This window comes from Spea bombifrons, chromosome 3 (assembly GCF_027358695.1).
Source record: "Spea bombifrons isolate aSpeBom1 chromosome 3, aSpeBom1.2.pri, whole genome shotgun sequence".
In the NCBI taxonomy this organism is placed as follows: Eukaryota; Metazoa; Chordata; class Amphibia; order Anura; family Pelobatidae; genus Spea; species Spea bombifrons.
This window is the reverse complement of record NC_071089.1, coordinates 104029730-104055951: the sequence shown is the minus strand read 5'-3', so window position 1 is coordinate 104055951 and position 26222 is coordinate 104029730. Positions and strand designations below refer to the sequence as shown.

Genomic DNA, 26222 nt, shown 5'->3' with positions numbered 1-26222 from the left:
CACTGAACAATATGGTAAGTTTTCCTGAGATCCCTTGGCATCCGCCCAACTTGAGGTCTGGAGTATTTAAATGAAAACTGTTTTTCCATCTTACGATTTCCTTTAGAATAGATATATGTGTAGGGTGACTATATACACTAGAGATAGAAATGTCCCACAGATATTTGGTAATAAGGTTTTCACTTTTAGGATTAACAGTAATGTCATTTAAAAGTTCCAATTTTCATTATTTAGAATGAATTCGCCCCTTCGCGGTCAGCACCATGACCTGCGGTTCTGCACTCTAGATGGGCTTAAATATTGACATGTGATCTATTACTCCATACATCTGAACTCAGCGGGGATAAAGGACACCTTGGATCCAATGCCTGAGGTGTAAATCTGGAACTCTGTCCAGAGACAAAAAAGTATTGTTTTATGCTGAAGAGTTAATAAGTGACCTCCTTGGCACAAAGATAGCCCTACTATCTCAATTCAAATTAGTTACTCATCAGTGCTGGAGGTGCATCGCAGGCCTCTGTTAAAGGGTTAATGTGACCCGTTTTCAGCCAGGGTTGAGGATACTTGCTGACTGTGCAATAAGATGATGGATGTTAAAAAGCAGAGGAACATGTCAACACACCCATTGAGAGGCGTTTAGCGGGCACGTTCCAGACTTTAGAAAATTAGCGAAGGGTTCAAAGGGTCCAAGTATGCGCCGGATAATTAAGGGGGGAGAAAAGCCCCCAGCTGCATCCAGATAACATCAGGAAGAAGGGGAGGATAAGGAAAACAAGCAGAGCTTCCTGCATGAGAGAACAGAACACATTCTGGCCTTCCCATAGATTCATCGGCTATTCGGACCTGGGGGGAAAGACGGGATACATCTGAGGTTTAGGCCAGCTGGCCCTCTTTGCAGCTGAAAAATGAGATGAGTAAATGATTGCATTACCATAGCAAATTGGGAGACATGCCAGCACAGAATGTTAGCACAGTACATAGAGATGTGCTTCACCTATCGGAATAAAAACGCTGTCTGAAAGGCGAACGCCACAAACGCAGCTCAGGATAACGGCATCACCACATAAGCCAGATCCGTCACAGATAAGAACGCCACAGGAAGACCAGAATAACCCATTATAAGTTTATAATGGCTATGGAAGCATACTTTGGCCAAAGTCCAGCACGACATTTCATATCAAGCTGCGTTGTTCCAACAGGAAAGCAAAAAGCACATTTCCATAGCCAGTGATAGACATTGCCAGGTGTGGCATGGACTCCATTTCTCTTCTGAAACGCACTCACAGGCTCTTAGTTTACTTAAAGGATTATGGGAGTTGTAATCCTCAGAAGACGCAGCGCTTGCCTATCTCTGCCTACGCGTGCCTTACAGAAAATCAAGATCTCGCTTACAAAGCTCTGCTAACCTAACATATCCATAGAACACTGCAATTACCCAAGGCAAATATTCCCTTTACTCTCACGAACACGACGTTCTGTTTGTACTGTGCTTTCGATATTTCCTGTGTAGCAGGACAAGCCGGGATTACAAGACACCTAGAAACTGTTACGCCGTCTTAAAATAAACAGGAAATCTTCGAAACCCATCTGACCTGGATGTCTGCATGGTGCACGTCTGAAACGCTTACTTGACATTTCTACTTTCTGGTTAACGGAGATGCTCAGAAATCTTCTCCAAACAATTTTTACATCCGCAGAGACATGGCGCTATTTAAACAAGGCCTGTCACTGATCCCTTCCTATATATTAAAATCTCTTTGACCGACCCAATCACAAAATGTAACCCATAACAAAAAAAATCTCATTTTTAAGATTGATGCGCTTATAGCGGGATTTTGACTGCTGGTAGCTCTCCCAGAATGCAATTTCCCCTCTTGCATATTAATTCCATCAATTCCCAGGAAACACAGTGATATCACCAGGAAAAAAAAAAAAAAAAACAGAATTTGTCCAAGATATAGAAACAAGCTGCATATATTCAAAGCATATTCCTGCGATCATTGTGACATATAAATCATTTCTATCAGCATGGTAATGAGATTATTTGCTCTTTCAGATATGAGAGGGTTAAACATTACAAAAATAACACAATATATAAAAAAAACTATATAAAAATACTTATATGTACGTAAAACATACATAATTATATATAAAATAACTAGAGTGTTACCATGTAATTACCCTCCAAACTAGTTGCACATACCTATTCATACCTATGTCAGTGAAGTATACTGGCGTAGGTCAACTAGACCCAGGCCTAGGGCGAAAGGTCCAGGGGCCAGCATTCCCCCATCTGCAAAAGCAGGGGTGATCGGGTCCCCTAGTGTCCTGCTATATAATGGGCCGGTTACAGGGGAGATCTCCAATCTCCTCAACCGGCCCACAGCCTCCATAGACAGCATTAGGAGGCGCTACTCGCCTTTGAGGCACGGCGGGCCGGGATATGACGTCATACGCTAGCGTTGTGTCTTAAGGGCATAGTGCAGCTGTTAATACATTGTAGACACCGACGGCTGAGGCAGGTGGTCAGGACAAATAAGAAGGCAGAAAAGGTTTGGGGCAAAAGTAAATGTTCCTAGAAGTGACTATCCAGCCCAAATCTTCGGTAGGATAGGAAAAACAAAATTCAGTGTTCTGCGAGTCAAGTTAGTATTTATGACCTTAGCATTGGAAACTGAAGAAACACCAAATTCATGGCAATGAAGAAACCAAGTGTCTCTAAGAAGAATTCAAAAACATAATTCAGGGCAGGTTTTAAACCTATGAGAACTACGGTATATAAAAAAAAGAAAGTTTGTCTCCTTGGCTAACAAAGATGTTAACATGTTTAGCCCTTGGAAAAGCTGTGCCGGTTGTTCACAAGAGACATCAGGTATAAGACATTTGTCCTTAATGATCTTGGATATACAATTCGACAGAAACAATTTGACTTTAATTCTGCTGCCAGATACCTTGCTCTTTATGATAAACTAGCAGTAAAAAGGAAGAATGCATTTTGTAATTAGAACATCGTAACATGGTAATATTCGGAGCTGTCAAGGTGCCAACATCATTTTGTTTGAGGTTTGCTGACATTATATCTGGTGCTACCTGTGGTATTTTTAGGTTTGAGGGTGGCCGTGCCTGCGGGAAATGGAATACCTGTCAAAAAGTTTAGTCAACCCTCAGACCTGTTATGAATCAGGGTTGCTGAGACCAGATCCCCCCCCACACAGTCACCATGAATAATTTCAAATTAAATACGTCAAGAAAAGGATTTTGGCCTTCAGTACAAAATGCACTTGAGGCATAGCAGTATATTTGGGTTTAGTTATGAAGTGGAGGGCTGGCACCTTTTGGTGTAAAATGCCACACTATTACCACATTACATGACCCGACCGAGCTCCTGCCCCCCCCATAACAGGCTGTCCCAAATCAGAAATGCCCTGTTTCTTTGGACCTTGGACCAGCCTAGGGGGCAATTCCCCCCCAGGTCAGGCTCTACCTCATGGAAGTTGTAGAAATATTGGATTTTTTTTATCTTTTTTGATTTACTTATTTACTGCCAGTAATATGTTCAAAGCAGGTCCAGCGTTTGGCAAACTGATAAATTATCCTTTTCAAAAAACAGCTTATTATGCAGAAAATATGTATATATATATATGGAAAGCGCATAGACATGATCTACGATGCATGTATAAAATATCTAAGGCCTAAGACCAAGGACTGATTAAGGTCTGAGTCTTTCAAAATGGGTTCAGATGATCCAAATAAATTACAAAACCGTGCTAAAAACGTGAACCCCATTTTGGCACTTTTAACGTCCTTCTAGACTGATCAAAAACCCAGAAACAGACAAAAGCACTAGAATGGGTCTAAAAGTAACTTTTCATTCTTCTCTGTGTTGTCATAGTATTGTCTATTAACTGCTTGGAACGGATTATAGCAACAAAGTATTTATTTTGCTGTTACCGTCAAAACGTGATATATTCCCCTTTCCATTTCCGTGATATTAATGTTCTTTTCATTGTGCAAACAAACCTACCTCACAGAATTTGCTTTTTTTTTCCTTGACTGCCTAAAAATACAGTATTTTTTGCAAACAAAACCATTTTCTCCGGATAATTGTATTTGCCCTAACTGTGCTAAACGCAGTTCTATAGAGCTGCTCATATTTTAATTTAAGTTCCGGAATTACTTGTCCAACCTGACAACAATACCCTGACACACCTATTGACCACATAGCAGCCGTCTTTAATGGGCCCCCGAGAAAAATGCATCTATAACAAAAAAAAAAAAAACAGCTACAATTTCATTCTCGAGCTTACGACCGGAGTGGAAATAAAAGAAAAGAAAACGCAATTTGGAAATACAAGCCAGTAAATAGTTTTTTGACCCGGTACACAGTCCTGCCGTGTGCAAGGTTACGCGCTTTCTGAGAATGTTTCATTTTATAAATAGGCGTCTTTATCTCAGCCCTAGAAGGTACGCGTTTTTTAGAACCCTACTGCTCTACGCAAGGTTTTTCTGCCAAAGACTTAACAAACGCAACATATGTTTCAAGAGCAGCAAGTGCATTTAATGAAGAAGAAGGAAAGAAAAAACACCCCAAGGAGTATAAAAAGGAGGGAGCAAAATCAAAAAGAGAAGGTGTAAATAAACGAGGAGAGAATATTATGTGAGAGCTTGGAATTTTTATCAATTCTCCCCTTATTCTTCAGTTTTGAAGTCTGCCCTGACTCACGTATAAAGGGTTAATCTCAATGAAAAGATTGTCAGTTAATCAAAGACAAGCAAACAATCTCACGCTAGAATAATTAATTTTTCCCAGATTATTTTTAAAATGTATGCTTGTTACGGATGTTCCGCTTGTTTTGAAAATACAATTTTTTTTAGATATTTTTTATATATCTTTTTTTTCTTGCTTTACAAAAATTCCATTACAAACCAATTTCAGAGCATCGACCTGAGATTATTTTTTTGTGCTGAAGAGAAGAGGAAAATGACGCTCCTCTAACAGAAAAATCCCAAAACATTTTTTTTTTTTTTTTTTTTTATGAGATTGACATATTAATTGACGTTGAAACGGACTCATTCCAAGTCTGCAGGCCAGCGATAAGATCACAGATTAGTCCTAATCAGCTTTTTTCCTTTGAATAATTTTTACGTTTCTGATGTAACGTTTATTAACACAATTTTCGCACGGGAAAGTGCCTAAGGTCAAAAATCTACATAAACATCTGGCGCTAAAACTGAAGATTACAGCAAACGCTATACTTTGTAGAAACATACACTGGTCCGGGGCAGAGATCACAGCTGCCGACCAATTAGAGTCCAAAAAATAAAATTCTCTGGCGCTGGATTAAACATATTGAGCTCTCAGCCATGGGAAAGCACTACTAAATCACATATAAATACAAATACACATATTAATCCACATTTCAGAGCTTACCGCTAAAGCTGTATTAACCCTATTTCCACACGATTGCAAAATGAGGCCATATACCTATAATACTTATAATATATAAATCCGAACGATCCATGTCGTACCTAACAACAAGAGAACTTGTTTCGGGGGCAAAAAATATTAATATGTATACGTGGGGAGAGAGGCATACCTCCCAAATGTCCCTTTTCAGGAGGTACCCTCTGTTCTATCTGCCCCGATGCTTCTCCTGTCAAAGGGGTTCAAAATGTTTGATGGGTAAGCGTGTATCACAGGGTTCTACAGGCCACGGAGAGGACAAGCTTGTAGTCATCACAGACGGACATTAGATTGCATGCCATCTGATTTGTATTACCAATACCAAAATGCACCGCCTGCCGATGAGCACTGTGGGACTGATAGTCTATTGTCGGGGTGCTATATCTTACCTATACCTGGTAATAAGGAATCATTATTAGTCATAGAAATCGTTACTGCTTAAAGATACAGAACTACCGTGCAAAACGTCTTTGAAAGAAATTAACTTTTTTTTCAAGTTTATATTAAGTGACTTTTTCACTTAATTTCCTTGTACATTATGTAAAAAGCCATAGTTGGAAGTTAACTTTCTGCACTGAGAATTACGCTAAACAAGTTGGCACTCAAGCTTTGTGTCCATTTTTAGGAGAGACAGTGACTCTTTGGGACCAAAATCCCTTTGTCCCTCTTTTGTAAGAGTTCAGAATTGTTTGCCGGCTATGAGCCTCAGAGCCCTAAATGTCACAATGAAGTTAAATCAAGAACTTCTTCACCAATTATACAGGCCTTTAGGAACCCGTTAGTCTTGGTTTTTCTTAATGAATAGTGGCACGAGAGAGTTAACACAACTACTCTCTCCTGCAAACCCCTCCTTTAGTAAATAAAGCCCAAAGTGTTCCTCTTCGACGTGTTGGAAGGTACATCCTCCAACCCTGTTAGTTTGGGTGCCTCTGGACAGGTTAACTGAAAAGCAGGGAACAAGCTCAAATACTTAGTGTATACTGGTATAAGATTGTGTTATTATTCATGACCTTGGTACGATAAGAACTTTTCGGCAGGTGGCTGCTGTAAAGCGTCTTCAGCTAAGATATGCAGGTCAATGCGTTTACTGCCCATCTGGCAGCAAAAAAAGGGTTAATTATGCTGTAATGTCTCAGCGCACATTCTAGATCGCTGCAGCAGTTTAACACAGAGACGGAATTTGTCACATTCAGACAGAACAGTCTCTTCTCCACCAGCATTCCTGCTCAGCACAATCTGTCCATACATTCTGCTAGGCTAGAGAGGGCTTTCATTCTCACCCATCCTCAGATATTCAGACAAACAGCTCTGTGCACGTCCAGCTCACACAGGCATTACCCGCATTCCCGGGACACGGTATACGAAGCCATCTACGCGGAAATTTTTTTTTACCTGTAGATCACGGGTCGCCCTAAATTCTTTGAACCCAACCTTAAACTGGACCCAACATGCATTGGTTTGCAGTCGAGGGGCTTCATCTACTCATCTAGAGGACCATAGAGCTGCCATTGTCTCTCAATTAAATCATTTACAACCATAGGATTTAATCAACTGTACAAACAATTATTTGCATCCATGGACATTAATTGGATCCGCTCTTTCCGTAAACATTTGGGTCTTTAATGTCTCATTGGTCATGTTCTACATTTCAAGCTCTTCGTCCATGGGCTTCTATTCTATCCCCCTTTAGCACGCGACGGCTGTAGCTGTGCACACGTACCGAAAGACACTTAAAAAGCAATCTGTCTTTAAATCTCTTGCTTTCAAACGCTCTTAGGGAGACAATAACTTGTGGCGTTCCAACAAACTCCAGCTGTTACGGAAAGTGCGGATCAGTACTGTTTTTACTCATGGGCATCCACGGGTACGTTACAAAGCAAGAACTAAAAGGGGGCAGCGGAGGTGAACAAGACTGATCTATAAATCTGGAGGAGAGACGCACATCAACAAACACAGATTTGCTGAAATCCGGCTCTGTGAGGCCGCGCGTCTCTCTCTTCGCCTGGCTATTGCTCATAAATACAGCGCTTCGGGCTACAGGATCTGTCCCCGCCAATGTGGATATCAGTACGGTGCGCTATCACAGATGCTGTACAGTTATTAAATGCACATGTGCAATACGAAGCTATACGGATCCCTGCTAATACGAACAGGGCTTCAGGGCACAGGCTTGGCCAACCGGGAGTACCGGACTGCCACTCTAAATTCTCTCAACCAGCCGCGGGCCCAATGTAATAGACGTTGCAACAGTCGTGGTCCAAGAACAGCTGGAGAAATGCACTTGCCAAACCCTGGTTTGGCCAAACTCATTCTGCCTCCTATGTGCACTCAGTTCAGCGAGCCACAGACCTGGAAGACAAGCTTTCTAGAGCCAAAGGAGCAGAATTTGTTTAGTGTTCCCCAAAAGGCAGGGTAGAAGAATATTGGGTTAAATAAGAGGGAAACTGGTAAAAAAAACGTATAGAAGGGAAGGATTGACTCCTAACAGAAAATGGTAGCAAGAACATGGCATGTGGTAGCGTATAAAATAAAAGCTGTAAATTAGTAAAGGAGGGGGTGCGAGCAAGGAAAGTGAATGAATAGAATATGGAATAGAAAAACGGGGGGGGGAGGAAAAGAGAAAAAGCAGTAACAGGAGAAATGTAATAACAGAGGAGGGTAGAGGGGAACGAGGGATAGAGAAACGATTACGGGAGCGATTAGGCAGGATAGGAATACAAATGACTTTAAAACTGGGGTGAGGATAAGGAGGGACAATACAAGAATACGGATAAAGGGAGAAAGAGAGGAAAAAGAAAATATAGGGTTCGGAGACATAATATGAACAGGGGAGGAATTCCAAGAAGACGTGAATAGCTAATGAGTGGGTCTCAAGGGACTGGGGGTGCACCAGGTGGGAACAGTGACAGGAGGTCCAAGGCATAGGTGGCCCAGCTGAAATAGCCACTGGCTTTCATCAACTACAATTCCCATGATGCCCAGGTGACTAACATCTGAGATTCCCATAATTTGCCTTCCCGCGGAGCAGGTACACAGTGTCTCTCTCTCTGGTCACGCAGCAGGCTGGACACAGACACCAAGCAAGTATCTGTCACCACGTCCTCCACTTCACACCCTCCCTCATCCCTCCACCTTCCACTCATGTCCTGCTATCCCTATCACCCCGAGCTTTTAAACAACATCAGCACTGCAATGCAGCTCCCATCTTTTTGGCAATGGCTTGTGGACGGGGAAGAGAGGACATGTACCAGCGGGGCAGGTGAAGACTGGAGCTTTAGTTATTCTGGTTAGTACCCTGCGAGTTACCAGCTGGGCAAAGGAAACAGATCTGTCATTTTAATTATTAGAACCCCCAATGCACCCCAATATTATACCATAACCTGTAGAAAGCTTATCCGCTTAACCTGTTCTGAGCCGGAGCAGAAAACCATTCCCTGAAATGTAATTCACTTCTCTGGTATATAAACAGTTAATATTATCCAAACAGGCATCCTATTCATTTGCACTATATCTATATAATTACACATATGTCTAATGTTCATTAACCCTTTCTCCTAAAAATGAATTAACTCACTCATTCCTGTGACACTTATATGGTTAATAAAAATAATTATTAAAAAAGGATTTTTCTTATTCACTTAAGTCTGCATTAGTAAAAAAATGAAATAAAAAAAATCACACATTTCTGTAAACCAGACCCCATCATAAATCACAAAAAATGCTGTTAACACCTTATTCTATAGTCTGTAATAGTGCCCATTAATGGGTTATATTATGGGGGACAGGGGGTTGTATTGCATTACTTGGGGGTCTTTACCTGCCCACCATCTACCCAAACTTCTATACCTTGTTGCTTATGTATAACAGGTGCTCTCAGCAATATACCCCAATCAGCACAGCATATACGTTACATATCAGGGGCTCCCCAGCTGTGTTTTGCTGTGCAGAAGAGCATACAATCTAATTTTTAAATGTAAACTTACTTATAACTCTCATCACTCATCAGTGATCTGTAATTCACAATAACCTGAACATATTCCAGGGATGCTGGCAGTAAAATGGTTAATCACAGATACGAATGGCAGCTGTGGGTAAAACCAACCCCTTATAACTATAGATCTTTGCAAATAGAATTGTCTTTTTTTTGATTATTATTATTTTAAAGACAATGTTCCAACTTACCTTCCACAGCATGAACTTGCCAGACCAAGGAAAAAAGCAGCAGCAAATGTACTTCCATTGTAGGATACAGAGATATATCTGACTTTGTTACCAACCAGAAATAAAAGAAATGAAAAAAATATATATTTACTAAAAGAGCAAATAAAAGAAAACCCCAAATCTTCACATAAATAATGCTGTTAAATCCGAATGTGGCGTGGATTTATCCGGTCCTCTTCCTCGGAAGCATCATTTAAATCCCAGGTTGGTGATGCTGGCTCCAGCACTGGATGAATGGATGTATATGCAGGCATGACAGCGTGTGTGTGTGTGTGTGTGTGTGTCGGGGTGCACTAGGCAATGTGTGCCCCCGGAGTGTGTGTGTGTATGTGTGTGTGCATGTTGCGTGGGTTGTGGGGGGGATTCTGAGAAGGTTATCCTAGTTTCACATTGCAAAGGAGCAATAAAGTGTTCACTTCACGAGGAAAGCCACTGTCACTGTAATGGGGGGGACTAACTAACCCCCCCCCCAACCCCGCACACTTGCACAACTCCCCTTCTCCAAATCCACCCGCTGCTGCCCCCCCACCTTCCCATCCTGTCTGAGTTCTTACACACCCCTCACACCTCCCAGCCAATCAAAGAGCAAAAGGAACACGCACCTCCCTTTTCCAATCAATAAGCGCCCCGCCTTCCTCGGCTATTGTTGAAAGAAAATTACTTACATTGACCTGCAGAAAGAAACAGTGTGGCTGGAACTAGTCTGTGCGACATTGCCATCTACTGGTGATTGGGAGGACCTGCAGCTATTTTAAACGTAATTAATGCTCTAATATATATATATATATATATTTTTTTTTTTTATTTTGTATTTATTTATTTATTATAGTGTTTAGCAATATGTACAAGGCATAATAAAAGCAGATCCAAACACCTGTAGGATACTACGTTTGGGCTTTAAAGAGAAACAGTCCAAGTTTCCTATAAAATATATTAAAGCTGCTCTTCCACTTGGACAAAACATTCATCGCATTACTTTCCGGTATCGTAAACCACACGGGACCTGGCATTTTATTCTATCTACTGAAGGTTTAATCATATAAAAACAACAAAAATTACGTTGCCTCAATTTCTATGGCAACAACCTATCAGTGCCTGCTTTGGTGTCACAAGATACACAAAGGAAGCAAAAACTTTATAGATTAAAGAGTGTCTGGTAAAGGGTTGGTGTTTTTTAGTTGTGTACAAAGGCATTACTACAGGTAATAATGTTTTTTTTTAAATATACTATGTATTAACAAACAGCAGCAATTCATAATTTTATTATATAACTATTGCAATACAGAAATGAGTCACTTGAAATTAGGACCCAATCTCCTTTGTTACTGAGCACACCTGGCGACCCAGCAGACCCCTACATATATAAATATATATATAAAACCAGCAGACATATACACCATCAGTATAACCAGAAACATATATATATACAGTATATATATATATATATATATATATATATATATATATATATATATATATATATATATATATATCCAGCACACATAGACCATCAGCGCTTAACAATTCTGTTTATGCTCTTTCCAACTAGGTAATGAGCTCGAGACCCGGGGCGCACTCTTGACTCTGCCTCCCGATTAGCTGCATCATCTGTCAGTCTTAATGGTGGAATGTGTATGCCAATCAGGGCTAGCTCTAGGCAAAATGGCACTGAGCAAGCAAAATGGAATCCCTCCACCCCTCAGGCTGTTATCAGATGGAATAGCATGCTCCTTTTCTCCCATACATGACTTAACCATTTGTGTGCAAAACAGGCGGTCCCACACTTCTCCGCACGTATCCTTATACTACATCAGTTTATGAGACTTTCAGTAATTCTATTGGTTGAGTGCAATCATTTACACAAAGTGATTGGCCATTGTTTCATCTGCAGCACTTTGGCAGAATATAACCAGGCCTGGAATGGCTATCTAGTACACCAATACTGCCGCTCAAACTGTGCGGCCCCATGCTGCATGATTATAAAACTGTTTAAAGAGACACGGCCGCTAAGTCATCCCCAGTCCGGCCCTGACTATAACATACAGACATTAATGCAATCCGAGGCAATACACAGTGGGCTGCTGGCCAACATCGCTCCATGCTCACCTGATCTATCTCTCCAGTTGCAGGACGGGTGTTGAGTTGCGCAGCCACCGGCTGGATACACCCAGCCACCCAATACATGGATGTGAAAACGTGACACGCGTCCTCTCATATCCAGCTGTTGTCCGCAGTTACGTCATTGGATAGCCGATGGCCTTAAAGTGCCAGGGCCACCTCCCCGACTGCATAAGATATCTACTGGTGGGTGATCAAACATAGACTATTCCCACAGCCCAAACATAAGCCAAAGAGAAATTACATTAACACATAAGGGAATGTAATATCGAACATTAGTAAATCAATAAACAAGATAACAGTGAGAGCTTCGGCTGCCTGACGCTGTAAAATATAATATTATTGACAAAAACATTGTGTTACAGACCGAAAGGTACCTGGTGGGGCCAAACAATACATAGGTACCATACCGTCTATTCCAAGATCTGCAGATACTGTATATTTATATACAGCCACTTCTGCTGATATTGCATTGGTGGTTTAAATCTTCCATGTAGTTGGCCCTATCTAATCTTTATTACAGGGTGATAGCTGTCTATATATATATATATATATATATATATATATATATATATATATATGACAGCTATATATATATATATATATATATATATATATATATAATATGTATCAAGATAGGATCAGTGGTAAATATCTAAAGTATCTATATCCACTGCTCTACTTTGTGTAATTGCTAATATTTATTAACAAAGATAAAATGAATTCTTTTCAGATGGTAATAGATGCAGTTAATTATAGCTTACAAGAGACGTAAGATATCTTTAATGTTTTCTCGTAATTGCTATATTTTCAGAACTCATTCCGATCTCAGTGTGAACATTTATAGATAATTCTCATACTAGTAGCCACAGACAAAACTGCAGGTGTGGCATTGTGTCACAGAGAATCCCCTCCATTGTGTCAGAATCCTTGGCTTCTGAGTTGCCTCTCATTCAATTATGGGTTTTAGCCTTGAGTTTTCCCTCTGGCACAAAGGGGATTAAAACAGAAGAAAAGGTATTTATGGGGTGATTTAACGGGTGATTGAAACAAAGTCAGCTTGGAACTCCAGGTCTTGTAACTATTAAACTGTGTCCATGTGGGAAATCCTGGTTCGTCTGAAAGGGGGTAACAGAGAATTTACACTTAACTCATTAAGAATTACATGTCGCGGACAAGAAAAATTGTAACTTTTGCTATACAATTCTCCAGGGTTCCCCATGTTTTTTTTTAATTGGCTATTGAAGATATTGTAAAGTTATACAATGGAATGAAAATACAACTATATGTAATGCAGAGTAGAGATAGTATTGTTACACTTATCCCATATAGTAGTCATGGCATGGCTTTGTGAGCTCGCTGTGCATCTCCTACCATGGTTGGCAGGTCCTCATCTCCTAAGTATTAGCCTCCTTGTGTGTGTCCTCCAGCATGAACACACACTCACTCCTCACTGGTGTACTCACTTTGTGGGTATTTAATTTGCCCATTATGCCTTGCTGTTTGCCCGTGCAAGGAACTCATTCTGACCCTGGGTGTACTGATTCCTGATCTTTTGTGTTATTACCTGTCTACCCCCTGACTTCGAGCTTGCTTTATCCCTGGTACTGCGCATTGGCTTTGATTATTGTGACTTTGGCTTGTACTCTTCCGCTTACCTGACTGATTTACTGTTACTGGCCCTGCTTTTTAACCTTGCTTGTCCACAGCTCCCCTCCTGCACCTTCTGGGAGTCCAGTAAACCACACAGTGTAGGGTTACAAGTATTTTCTAAACAAATGTTTCTATTTTCTATTTCCCATACCTCCCAAGTGTCCCCATTAAGGGATGAGACCATAGTGTTATATGGCCACAGTTACTACATAACATCACTTATATTGGGACTGACTTGATGGACATGTAGCGTTTACAATTTAAAACAGTGTGGTGTTGATAATTGTGTTGCCAAAATTTTGAGGCGAAGATCATCTTTCCCATGATTAGAAACATAGAATTTGGCACGCGTGTTTACATTTATGTACCATAGGAATACATGCCACTACTGGGAGGCTGCCTCCCCTTTCAGTAAAGTAAATCTCTTGGTAGATTAAAATACCCCACATCTCACCATCTTCAGTTCATCCAGTAGAAGTGGTAGAACATGATGGCCGGCCATAAGTGTTCAGGCACTCTCTGCGGACTACTCCTCTGGTGCCCCCTCCCTCCTTGTGGTGATGTCATACTGGTCACGCAGATGTCCACCACAAGTTAGGTCAGGATGCGGCCTACTTGTGAATGGAACAACATAGGTAGTGGTTTGTGGCGGGACATCACCACTCCACCATTCCTCAGGTAAATCCTAACAATACCTCGGTATACTTTCCAGTCTTCTTTATAGGTACAAAACTGGAAAGTTTCTGAAATGAGGTGTATGTGCACGACATAGTTCCTGATATTGGTGTCTTGCTAAATAGTACAATTTACTGTCCGTTACTTCAGTCCATATAAACCAAGATATCATTAGTGAACAACGCTTCTTTAAGAATGACCCTGGGCCAACCGTTGGGACTTCCTTGATCACGCCATCATTTGCTAAATTATTAATGTAGACAGTGCTATATTAGCATTAGGGAGACTAGGCACACACCTATGTCCTCTTAAGATCTGGGGGCCCCAATGCCTTAATAGTTAATCCAGTTTTATTTTAGTGTATCCACAACATACTACTAAAGTTACATCAAGGAGTGGTTCTAGATCCAAGCATCTGTCAGATAGGAAGATTTGTTAGGTGAGTATGTATGTGCATGTATGTGTGTGTGCACAAAAGGGCCCAGGAGGGTCTAATTTCTACTTAATGTTGATGAAGAAACAGCTATTCATTGAAAAAAATATAATTTATAATTCAATAAACCAATGTTATCATGTGCATTTCCCTCTTTCTGCCACCTGAAACAACTGCAGGTCTTCCTCCCTCCATATCATGAGTATGATCTATCCATCCACATAACATGCCCCTTTCTCTCTGTCCCAAAATTAACTGCAAGGGTATACAAAAGGTATTATCTTAAAAGACTTTCTTCTAGTCTACAGTTTGAGCCAACGCATGATTAGACAATATATAAGGATGTCTGAGCTAATGCAGTCAATGAGGCGTGAAAGTGAACATAAAAACACTTTGCAAAGAGGTATGATCATTTAGCATAACCATTTTTGACATTAAATAGGTTTCTGCTCAAGGGAAAGTGTGAACAGAAAGTATGGAATTTAACAAACGGTCTAAATGAACCTCATTCAATGACAGTGGGACCCATAATGCACCATCCCAATAGTGCCAGCAGTAACCCTGGAATAGCTCTTAGCCAACATTTTAGGGTAATTGGCTTCAATGTGTCTTTCTGCTCCAATCAATTGACATTATTTAAGTTATTAAATCTGCAAGCACAACTGAAATATATATATCGGGACATTAGTATAGTATCTCTTGTCCCTTTACATGCAGGGATAGGAGGCCTATCAGTATAATATATCCGTGGCATATCCTACTTTTAAGGGTAAGTCCCATGGAAGAAAAATCTTATTGGACATAAAATACGACGCTGTATACAGTAATGTAGGTTGGCATTGAAAAAACTTGTTTTATCTCATTCAGTTCCAATAACCTTCCTTTATCTGCAGACCTGGATGCTGCCATTGCTGTCAGTCATGTGATATTTTGTGTGACTTTCCCTCCTCAAATACCACAAAATGATCTATTTATCATATCCAAGTAGCTATAATTTTGTAAGAATTTTAGTAACCATTATTATATATATATATACATATATATGTATCATATTCTACTTCCTTCTTGTATAGCATTTGGATCCCATGCAGAGATCCTTCCTGTGTCTGCATGTTGCTGGATATACACTGCAACACATTTCTGAGTGTAAGTAGCTTATAGTTATCTAATACATTATACCTCATTGTACTTTGGGACAAATCAGGGAAAAGGTTAAATAAAGCAGAGTGCATACCTCTAACATGTCTCTCTTATCAATGGACAGTCCCTCATTTGGATTTAAATCTCTTCTACAATCTCCCCTCTTCCCCACCAATTTCCCTTTTCTACACATACCCCGTAAGGATATGTGTATATACCACAGTTCTCTATCCAGTCCTAAAGTTCACAGTAATATGTATGGATGCATAAATGTTATTTAAAACAAAATATTGCAAATAAAAGACAACTGCGGCAATTCCAAAATAGGAAGCCATAATAGTAATAAAAAGGTCAAACCCTTCTTTACTACTGCTATGGTTATACATGTCCACAGTGTTCAGGCTTCTGCACAAGTTCAATAGCTCACATAGCATGAACATAAATACTCCAAGTTCTTTGATAAATAACCATTTCTTATTCAATAGCTTTTGCTTTTATTCCCATTCCATCAATTTTATCCTACGTGTATATCGGTAAGCAGTACCTTGAATGGAAACTTTAACTCATCGAGAAAAAAAAACCTCAACATAACCCAAACCCAACCCAAATGTATAGAGAATATACAACCCGAATCCAAATGTATAGAGAGTATACAAACCAAATCCAAATGTATAGGGAGTATACAACCCGAATCCAAATGTATAGGGAGTATACAACCTGAATCCAAATGTATAGGGAGTATAAAACCCAAATCCAAATGTATAGGGAGTATATAACCAAATCCAAATAACGTATAGGGAGTATACAACCCAAATCCAAATGTATAGGGAGTATATAACCAAATCCAAATAACGTATAGGGAGTATACAACCCAAATCCAAATGTATAGGGAGTATAATGAAACACATTTGCAGAGTAAATGCTTATGATCCTTCTGTCTCATTCCAGTAAACCTCCTAATAGATTGTAAGCTCACAAGAGCAAGTTCTGTACTAGTATGTGTTAAAGTATGTTAAGCTTACCGTCAAATTAATGCATGTCAGCTTTTAAGTTATTATTAACGGTAACTGTTCCTCTATTGTTATAGCGTTACAGTAACTGCTTGCGCTCTATTTACTTTATTAAAAAATAACGTGATTGGAAGGGATGGGAAGTGATTGCGATAATTCTAGCAACTTCCACTCCTCATACCCCTCTGAAATCCATACAATGAATCCACTTCTCTGACTCTGAAAATAACGCTTTCCACCACCATTTCAACGGGCATATTCTAGCCTAGGTCAGGTAGCTTTTGGGCAGTAGATTTGGCAGACCATCTGTCCACTTCGCTCAGAAGGAAGGAGAATGTTTCCTGCACTACTAGGGTGGCGCACACGTATATGACATCATATCCGAACACTGGATGAGGAAAGCGTGGAGAAACAAAACCCCTCAGAAATACATCATATTACAATAGAGCAAAGTAGGGTGTTATGATTTCTCATAGTATACCGCAATACAATAAATAATTCAGTAAATACAAGCTTGGATACCCAAATAGCATTTATGTCATGGTAATGCATAACACTTTATAATCTGGGAATTACATGGAGTTCTTCTTAAAAAGTAATTAAAAAGTATTTACAAAGTAATTAGAAGGCAATTACCCAGACAGAAATAAAATGAATAAACCTTAAACAAATTAATATAAGTAATACAAAGCTAGAACTAGGAAAATAATAATAAAAGTATATAGAGGTATAAATGTACCATCGTTTTTTGCTTTTTCTTTGTTATTTTTATCTGTATTTGACTTCAATACTGATTACTTTGTCTGAATTTAAACTGTTTCTCATATCAGATAAAAAAATGTGTCTGTATTTGAATTATGTTTTTCGGTAATGACCTTTTACTGACCAGTTCTCTAGGTTGAAGTAAAATTTCTTAAAAAGTACATTTTTCTCATTAGACTGTGATATATTTTAAATCGGTAATTGCGTTTTCTTTTGACCTTTTTATTTCCTGATGTGGTTTATGTATTTATTCTCAAATTGCATTCCTACTGTCCTTGACTTGGTCAAAGCCTTTAGAAGGTATTGCATGAACAGATGTAGCATGAACATAAGGTGTACCCAGCCAATAATCTGGAATTTAACAAAATATTTTAAGAAAAACATCTTTTCTAATCAAGCCTCCAGTATCTTTTACCAGATCTGCTTAATTGGAAGCTACAATTACTTGTTCTCACAATTTGTGGGAACCATGGGAGGAAGGGTACCGGCCTTGGTCTAAATTTCATATACATCATTAGTACAACAAGCAGATCATAGACAAGAAATAATCACATAATATATGTTGTTAATTTTATACATGTCAATAGATAGATAGATAGATAGATAGATAGATAGATCAAATTATGGGACCAAAAGCTACATATTTTTCAGATTTTGAGTACCAACAGAAATTAATAAGGTGGAAACAAGATTTGACTTAGCCACAAACAATCTATAAGGGAATAACATTTTGACGGCTAACAAATAGCTCAAGCCTATGTAGGTATTTTATAGAATAGTATAGAACACTTTTAGTTGTTACTCTTAACCTGGAATATTTAGGGATTCCATACAATGTCTATAGAGAGGAACGGAATGTACTCGGTGTTTGTTTCTCCAAAAGAAGCTCAATTTCCACAATCAGCTCTTCCTTCTGCAATCAAGGGCCTGATATGTTTATTCAGAGATTCCCAACTTCATTTGTAATGTTCTCCAATAGAGAACAGATACAGATGGCTCTTTCCTTAGGGGATCTGCCAAAATCATTGACTCAATGATTGATCCACCTGTGTTCATGGCAGGAGATCCCTCATACCTGTGCTGCTGGGTGGTCCCCAGGATAAAAGAGTTTATCACATCCATTGTATCCATTATTGTATCTTTCGGAAGCCTCGGATTCAATTACAATTTGTCCAACCTCTTTGCAGGATTTCAGGAAAACCTCTCACGACTCAATCTTCAGTGATTGCTCTATCAGACCAAAATTTAAGCACATGTTTCCTATAGCACAGGTGATTAATCAAAGACATTTTGATTGATTCCCTTGTCTAGAAGCAGTCCAACCTGTTAAGCTATTGTTTTCTCATCCCCCAGGCCTTCTGCAAACTAAATACTGTAGGTTTTAGATAAGATTCAAGTATTTACCTACAGTTTCCCAAAAAAGTGGTGTGACCAAATGTATCCTTTAATCAGACCCATGTATGAGTAATGTATATTGCAGGACTTTATTAAAACCATTGCCATTTCACCATGATGCAGTTTTTGTCCTATAATTTATCTTTAATTGAAAAAATATATATACCAGTGGCTTGATAATTAACATTCACCAGCACCCATTTTTTAAAAAGCGTGGTCTTGGTAAACACATGGCTGGCCAATATGCAAAATGTCTAACTATTGATGGTATGAAGTATGGTTTGATCTCAGCTTCAGAACCAGTTTTTTTTTATATATAAATAAACAATGTTTTGGTATCAATAGACCTCAAACTGTCAGGGTCAGGATCCATTCTGTTATTTATTTTAAGAAGTTATACTATTCTCAAAGAGTATCTGAACTTCCCGTATTAAAATTATTTGTCAATTCTAAACCAGGATTCCTAAACAGAACCCCAAAAACAATTGTGATCAATAAGATACATATACAAAGGTGCATGTATGTATTTATGAGCTCATATGCATAAGAAACATCCCTTAATGAAACTGCAGACACGGCACACAGATCTGGCTCCCACAAACCACTCTCAGTTATTGGTAAGCAGGTCAATGGTGGTTTAGTCCTTCACTTACTTAGTATTCCATGAGAAGCAGATCCAGAAGCAGTAGAAGTATCATTTACCAGAGCCATGAATCTTTTTTAATGTACCCATGTCCTGAGTACGAAACATAATGGTCATTTACTGACATGGCTCTTTAAAAGCTATGGACGTGTTTTCCCATTTGCCCACAGGCCTTTTGGCTGTCTGATCCCCTTGGATGCCCTCTTCTTGGGGGGGGGGGTGAAAAGATCCAACCCTCCTACTGACCTTTTAAAGGGGGTGTTGCTCCTGAAGTGGAATATTGAGACCAGGGGATCAACTGTGGCCTTGCAAAGACACACGCCTCTTTCCTCACTGTCTGACAACAATGCACTATGGACTTTAAAAAAGGGAGGAAAAAAGTGTATGTTTAACCCCACCTTGAGCCTCTCTTCTAATAACACCCTCTAAACCAAATGTGTCCCTTTTTAGTCAATTCAAATGTTGAAAGGTAAGCACCAGGGCTGAGAAAGGAAGCGTGTTTAGCCTTTAATTAATTAGCAAATAATTAAGATTTAATTATCTTCCAGTTTCCCTTCTCCCCCTGGCATCCAAACTGCTAGAACGATTAACTTATAATCAACTAACTACATTTCTCTTCACAAACTCTCTGCTTGACCATCTACAATCTGGTTTCTCTCCACAGCATTCCACCGACATGGCACTCATTAAAATTACTAACAACCTCCTCATCATTAGTACAAAAGGCCACTTTTTGATTCAGCAGCCTTTGATACAGTTGACCACCCTCCCCTTCTTCAAATCCCTCATGGCATCCATGACACCGCTCTTCCCACAGCTCAAATCCTACATCTCTGACTGTACTTTGTTTCTTCTTCACTGGAATTTGTTCCTCTCTCTTTACACTATCTGTTGGTGTTACTCATGGCTCAATTCTTAGGCCTCTACTCTTCTCCATCTACACCTCTTTACTTTGACAACTCAATGACAATTGTTTCACAATTCCACCTATATGCAGATGACACCCTAATCTATTTCTTCTCTACCGACCTTGCACCCTCTCTTCTAACTCGCCTGACCGCCTTTCATTACCTGATGCTCAACATCTTCAAGACTGAGTTTATGGTAATCCCACCATCAGTGCTTTCCACAATTCCTGACATCTCCATCACTGTTGACAACTCCACTCTCCAAGCGACAGACCAAGTTCGTTGCCTTCTGCTGCTGTAGCCCATCTGCTTCAAGGTTCGACGTGTTGTGCGTTCAGAGATGGTATTCTGCATACCTTGGTTGCAACGAGTGGTTATTTGAGTTACTGTTGCCTTTCTGTCATCTCAAACCAATCTGCCCATTCTCCTCTGACCTATCACAAGACATTTTTGTCCACACAAAACCCGCTCACTGGATATTTTCACTTTTTCAGACCATTCTCTTTAAACCCTAGAGATGGTTGTGCGTGAAAATCCCAGTAGATCAGCAGTTTCTGAAATACTCAGTTCAGCCCGTCTGGCAACCATGTCACTTAAATCCCCTTTTCTTCCCAATTCTGATGCTTGGTTTGAACTTCAGCAAGTCGTCTTGACCACGTCTACATGCCTAAATGCATTGAGTTGCCTCCATGTGATTGGCTGATTAGCTATTTGTGTTAACAAGCAATTGAACAGGTGTACCTAATAAAGTGAGTGTATATTCAAATAACTACTGGAAGGTTAAGTGATACGTGATGGTTTATTACATCCGGCTGAGATATATTCACTACAACTTCCAGAGATGGTCTTAGTAATAGGTGGCTTAGGAAACTATCTGGTCTGTCTAAATCAGAGGACTCCGTGGCACCTGTCTGATCCTGGAACTAGCGTGAATTTGTGTCCATGATTGAACTGAACAGTTACAAGACAATCGTAGGCACATACCTACTTTGGCCCGATTATGTATAGTATGTTGTCCTGTGCAGGACAGATTTAGCAGAATATGTGGGTATCCATTATACAGTATCTGTCTGTAGTTATTGGCATAGTTTTCAGGCATATATATATATATAGTGTTATCATTTTAATATTTCACTCCTTGTGCTGTCACAAGGACCATTCTATTCCCATGGTAGCGAGACCACCCTATAAACTTTTCACCAATTTTTTTGTTTTACTGTTTGTTCTATATCTCAATTTATATGTGTCTAGTGTGGTGTTGCTTTGCAATATGGCAAACATGAGCAAATTAGAATATGATGTATAGAGAAAAGCAGGAACACACATATGCTGCTCACACAAAACAAGGTTAGGGTTTAAAATCAATGGCGGTCTTCAAGGAGAACAGCTGCTTAAGGCCCTGAAGAGAAATTTGCTGACATTAGTCAATGATAAAGAATTGCAAATGCATCAAGGACCTGCTACTATCCAAGTCGTATGTGTACACATATGTATATATTATATACAGCAACTTATTTATCTTCCATGTTTTCTTAGACCCGCACATCCAGCCACATGTTCTGTGGTCACTTTCCTTAAAAACTACATCATATCCCATGTTTTCTACACATTTCCATGTAGCTATCTAGGACCAGCTCTGTTACGTAGTTCTGAGCAACTTGTTAACTAGCCAATTTCTAATTTTTTGCAATGCTTAATTAGAGTTAACTGCACTTGAATGAGATGGCGTCCAATCGTGGTCCCCCCTTGAATAACTTAACAGACATCATTTCTTCATTTTACATCTTTTGGTAATGTCAGCTATGGATGACACATATTACCACGACACTGCAACACTGAAAGAATTGTTTTTGTATTAAAATTTCACTTCTAAAAACTTAACATTAACCTTTCATTTGCCAAAACATAAACCTTTATGAGTATGTAACAGGTTTTTGGGTAGGCCTACCGATATCTCTGTGGTCCTTTACCCCAGTTACCTCTTTGTGCTCTGCAGGCCAATCCTGAGCCTCCGCTACCTGGGAGTTGGGATAAATAACTGTGGCAGTGCCTCCACCCAACATAGCCGAGTGATTAATAAAACTGACACAGGGCTAACTTAAAATTAACTTTGTATTGCACAGCAAAATACCATAAACATAACAGAAAACATGAAATACAGTAGAATGAAATATACAGAATATGCAATATACAACAATCGCTGCGGCCCACCCTAATCTTCGCCCTAGCGGGCGCTGGGTACCTTTAGTTGGTGCACATAACACAGTTGGGGCCCATAAGTAACTTACTCCACAGTATGCAGGGCCGGCCCAAGACAAAATGCCGCCTGGGGCAAAGTTTAAAATGCCGCCCCCCCCATTATCTACCCTTCCTCTCTCTGCCGCCCCCCCATTACCTACCCTTCCTCTCCCTGCCGCCCCTCTATTATCTACCCCCCCCATACTTACCTTTCAGCAGTTCTGCGGTGAGTCTCCCTGCTCGGTCTCGGTGCCAGCTTGTAATGCTGAGCGCCGGAAATGACGTCATCTTCCGGTGCTCAACATTACAAGCCGGCACTGAGACCGAGCTATAGGGCTCGCAGAGGAGAGAGAGAGAGGGGTTCCGAGCGGGTACTGACAACTTGGTAAGATAAAACCACTCGTCACCCCTCTCTCTCTCTCCTCGGCTTTTAAAAAAAAAAAGGGGGACTTGGGGCGCCAAAGTGCTTCCCCTTCAAAAGTGCCGCCTGGAGCGGTTGCCCCACTCGGCTCCATTCTCGGGCCGGCCCTGACAGTATGGGTTGAATTAAATCGGAAACTTCAGTGGGACTGGTGATCAAAATCTTTTATTGGTGTGTGGCTAAGTTCAGGGTGCCCTGTTGTGGAGACAGGGGGAGAGGTTTTAGGCTTACCACTCCACAGTCTGCAATCAGGGCAGTTCAGCCTTTAACCTCTTCACTAACAACTCTGCTGCAAACAGCTCTTTATCTTGGACTGTCTGCTGGAAGATTCTGCCAGGATGCTGCAACACTCCTCTGAGCATGGATTTCAAGCAGGCCTCTGTTCCTCGGCCTCTCTCACTCCCCTTCTCCCTCAGCAAGGGTCCTTCACCTCTGGCATTCAACTCTGAACTCCTGTCCCCAAACTCCAATGGCCTCTTTTTCGCCTCATCCATGTGCTTTGCAGTTCTCCATCTGCTGGTCACTCCATAAGAACTGCAGGTGAGTCAGTGATACAGCAGCAATCACTAAAATCCCTTGAGGGGTTACAAGTACATAAACCACCTTTATGAACATTGCTTGGTAAACAATACCAAATTATAACCAATTTAACTACTGGCTGGTATGGTATCCACCTGTATCCTTGCTGCAGCAGCCACATAACTACCCGAATCACAAGAGCAAGTGCCCCTGGAGTGTCCTGCACTTACACCTCTGTGCACCGGGCGTAAACACACCTATAGATGGTCAACTCCTGCACTGTACCAGCCTCAAACGTGAGCACCCTGCTCCAAAACCATGGGGAGGGATCGGCGGGAAATTCTTCCCTGTAAATAACAAGCTACCAATTGCACTTCTAGGTCTCCCTTTTATACCCCTTCAGAAGGACTCTCACCCCCCCTCCCATATCCGACCCTCAAGTGCTATAAGGGTATTAACCCTTACCTGGCACAAGTTTATCCCTAGTGAGGGAAGTTAAATTAAAAGGAGGGGGTACCTGTCCTCCACCTCATTCATGGGGCCCCTGCATCCAGTTCTTTCCCTCCGGGGCTGTTCTGTACAGCAATATGGGAAATCTGGTGCTACTGCATACCCTGGGTACAGGACAACGTTTGGATACTTCACTTGTTCATTTAGTTTTTAAATGTCACTTATGAAATTCCATAAACATCTAACATTTTCTGAAAAAAGTTGGAGATCCTCCAGCAATATTTATTTTGTTCACAGACAATATGTGTAGAATAAACCTTTTTTTCTAAATCCCCTAAACTAAGTAAACAATTCTTCTTTTAAGTGCCTTACTAGTTGTTGTTAATTCTCTGCCCCTAGCCATATAACCAAAAGGAACAATTCTGTCTTTCTAGAAGTTTAGATGCTGGTAGAATGGGATCTCGCTGCCTCAGGCCTCAGTATATTAGAAAGTGCTGAAGGCCACGTGAACTCCTACAATAACGAGAGAACCACATAATCTATATCACTCAAACCAGTTTATATATATCGGGAACCAAATGCATGCGAACATACGTGTCCAATTACATAAGCAAAACCATTTACCATGAAGGCCCTCTGAGCAACAGACTTATGTATTCATGTCGTTTTCCACTGAGATCCTGCAGAACTGCTATTCCTGGGAGTGAAAATTCACTCCATGGTTTAAAGTGCACAAGGTCTCTGGGGGTAATTCTACATTCAACTGGTATAGAACTAGTTGAAAGAATAATGAGTATGCACAGATCTTTGTAACTGCTGGCAAAACCACTGAATGGAAAGCGGTGCACAAGCAGCAGTCATAGAGATATCGGCCCTGACAAGGTTGCATTTTATTTATCATTGTAATACAATGTTCTTGTCTGGACAGAGATTTCAGGTAGTGGATCACGGAAGCAGGAACAGGCTCTCCGTGCAAACAACATTAACCTGGGCAGTCTGAGGGACGACAAGACCACCCAAGAAGCAACAGAAGCAGAAAGGCCAGGAATCGGTGCGTGGCACCAAGACGAAATGCAAAAGAGTTGTCCAAAGGTCGAGAGAAGGCAGGCTATATGTTCGAATAATGTAAAACAAGCACAGGTCAAGGCTGGCGGCAGGATTTGCAGTCAGTACACAGTCCAGAGATCAAGAGTCATAGTCAGGCAGGTACAAAGTAGATAATACACTGGATATGGGCAAAGGGAAACAGAGGGCCTCTATAAACTACCGCTGGGGGGCTGGTAAAACCAAGCACTGAATTTGGTGCATTTTTATAGCTATAGCACTTACTGATGATGTTACCCATTCACTATATTTGAATAATCGCACCTGCTCCGTTCCATGCAGGTAGGCCGCAAATGACCTCCTGACGCGGATAGGAGCAGATGATCTGGGTGTTTCACATGGAAGGCCTGTAGACGAGCGGAAGCATGAAGATTCGATATTGGTTCCCAATATCCTCCAGACTGAAACCCCTTCCAATAAACCAGGCAATCATGTGTTTAGGAGTCTATGATCTCTTGCACCTCATATTCTCCCTTTCCACCTACAAGAACTGGATTGGGTAGAGGGGTACGTGGTGTAACAGGAGCTGTCCATGGTTAGATTAGCAATACATGAAACTCAGGGTGAATGCAACTGGAGGACGGCAGACGGAGGCGAACTGTCACCAGGTGCTTGGCTTGAGATGGCAGTAAGCAGGCTGTTTGTAATGGTGCAAAAAGAGAAAGAGAGCGGTAGCTAAGAGATAGAAAGTTTAAAGTTAAAAAGTGGAGGCATTATAGAAACATTTATATAACTTTATTTTTAATTAAATTGTATCAGATTATTAAAAAATCAAAATGATAAAATATTCAAATAAATATGATAAATATAATGAGATCACACATATTACAAATACAAAAAATACACTGCAAATTCCCATAACAATAATCCTTATTCGTGTGATAAAACTCACATTTTGCCTATTAAATAAGAACTTGCTATTAATGGTATAAGACGTGTTTCTTAGACATATCAACAAGATTGTTAGAAAAATTAAAGCAAACACATGATCATTCATTATGTAAAAAACAAAGGGAAAAAAACATACAAATGAGACTAGATTTGCAGCTTGGATCACATCTGAAAAAA

At 40.3% G+C, this 26222-nt stretch overlaps 1 protein-coding gene across 1 annotated transcript in view; it reads right to left on the bottom strand.

The window, feature by feature from the left end:
- EPHB1 (EPH receptor B1) overlaps positions 1–10128 on the bottom strand; it is a 123446-nt gene extending 113318 nt beyond the window's left edge. The window contains exon 1 of the mRNA XM_053461385.1: positions 9647–10128. Within this exon, the coding sequence (XP_053317360.1) occupies positions 9647–9704 (58 nt within the window). The 5' untranslated portion in view covers positions 9705–10128. The remainder of the gene's footprint in view (positions 1–9646) is intronic.
- Between the last annotated feature and the right edge of the window lie 16094 nt (positions 10129–26222).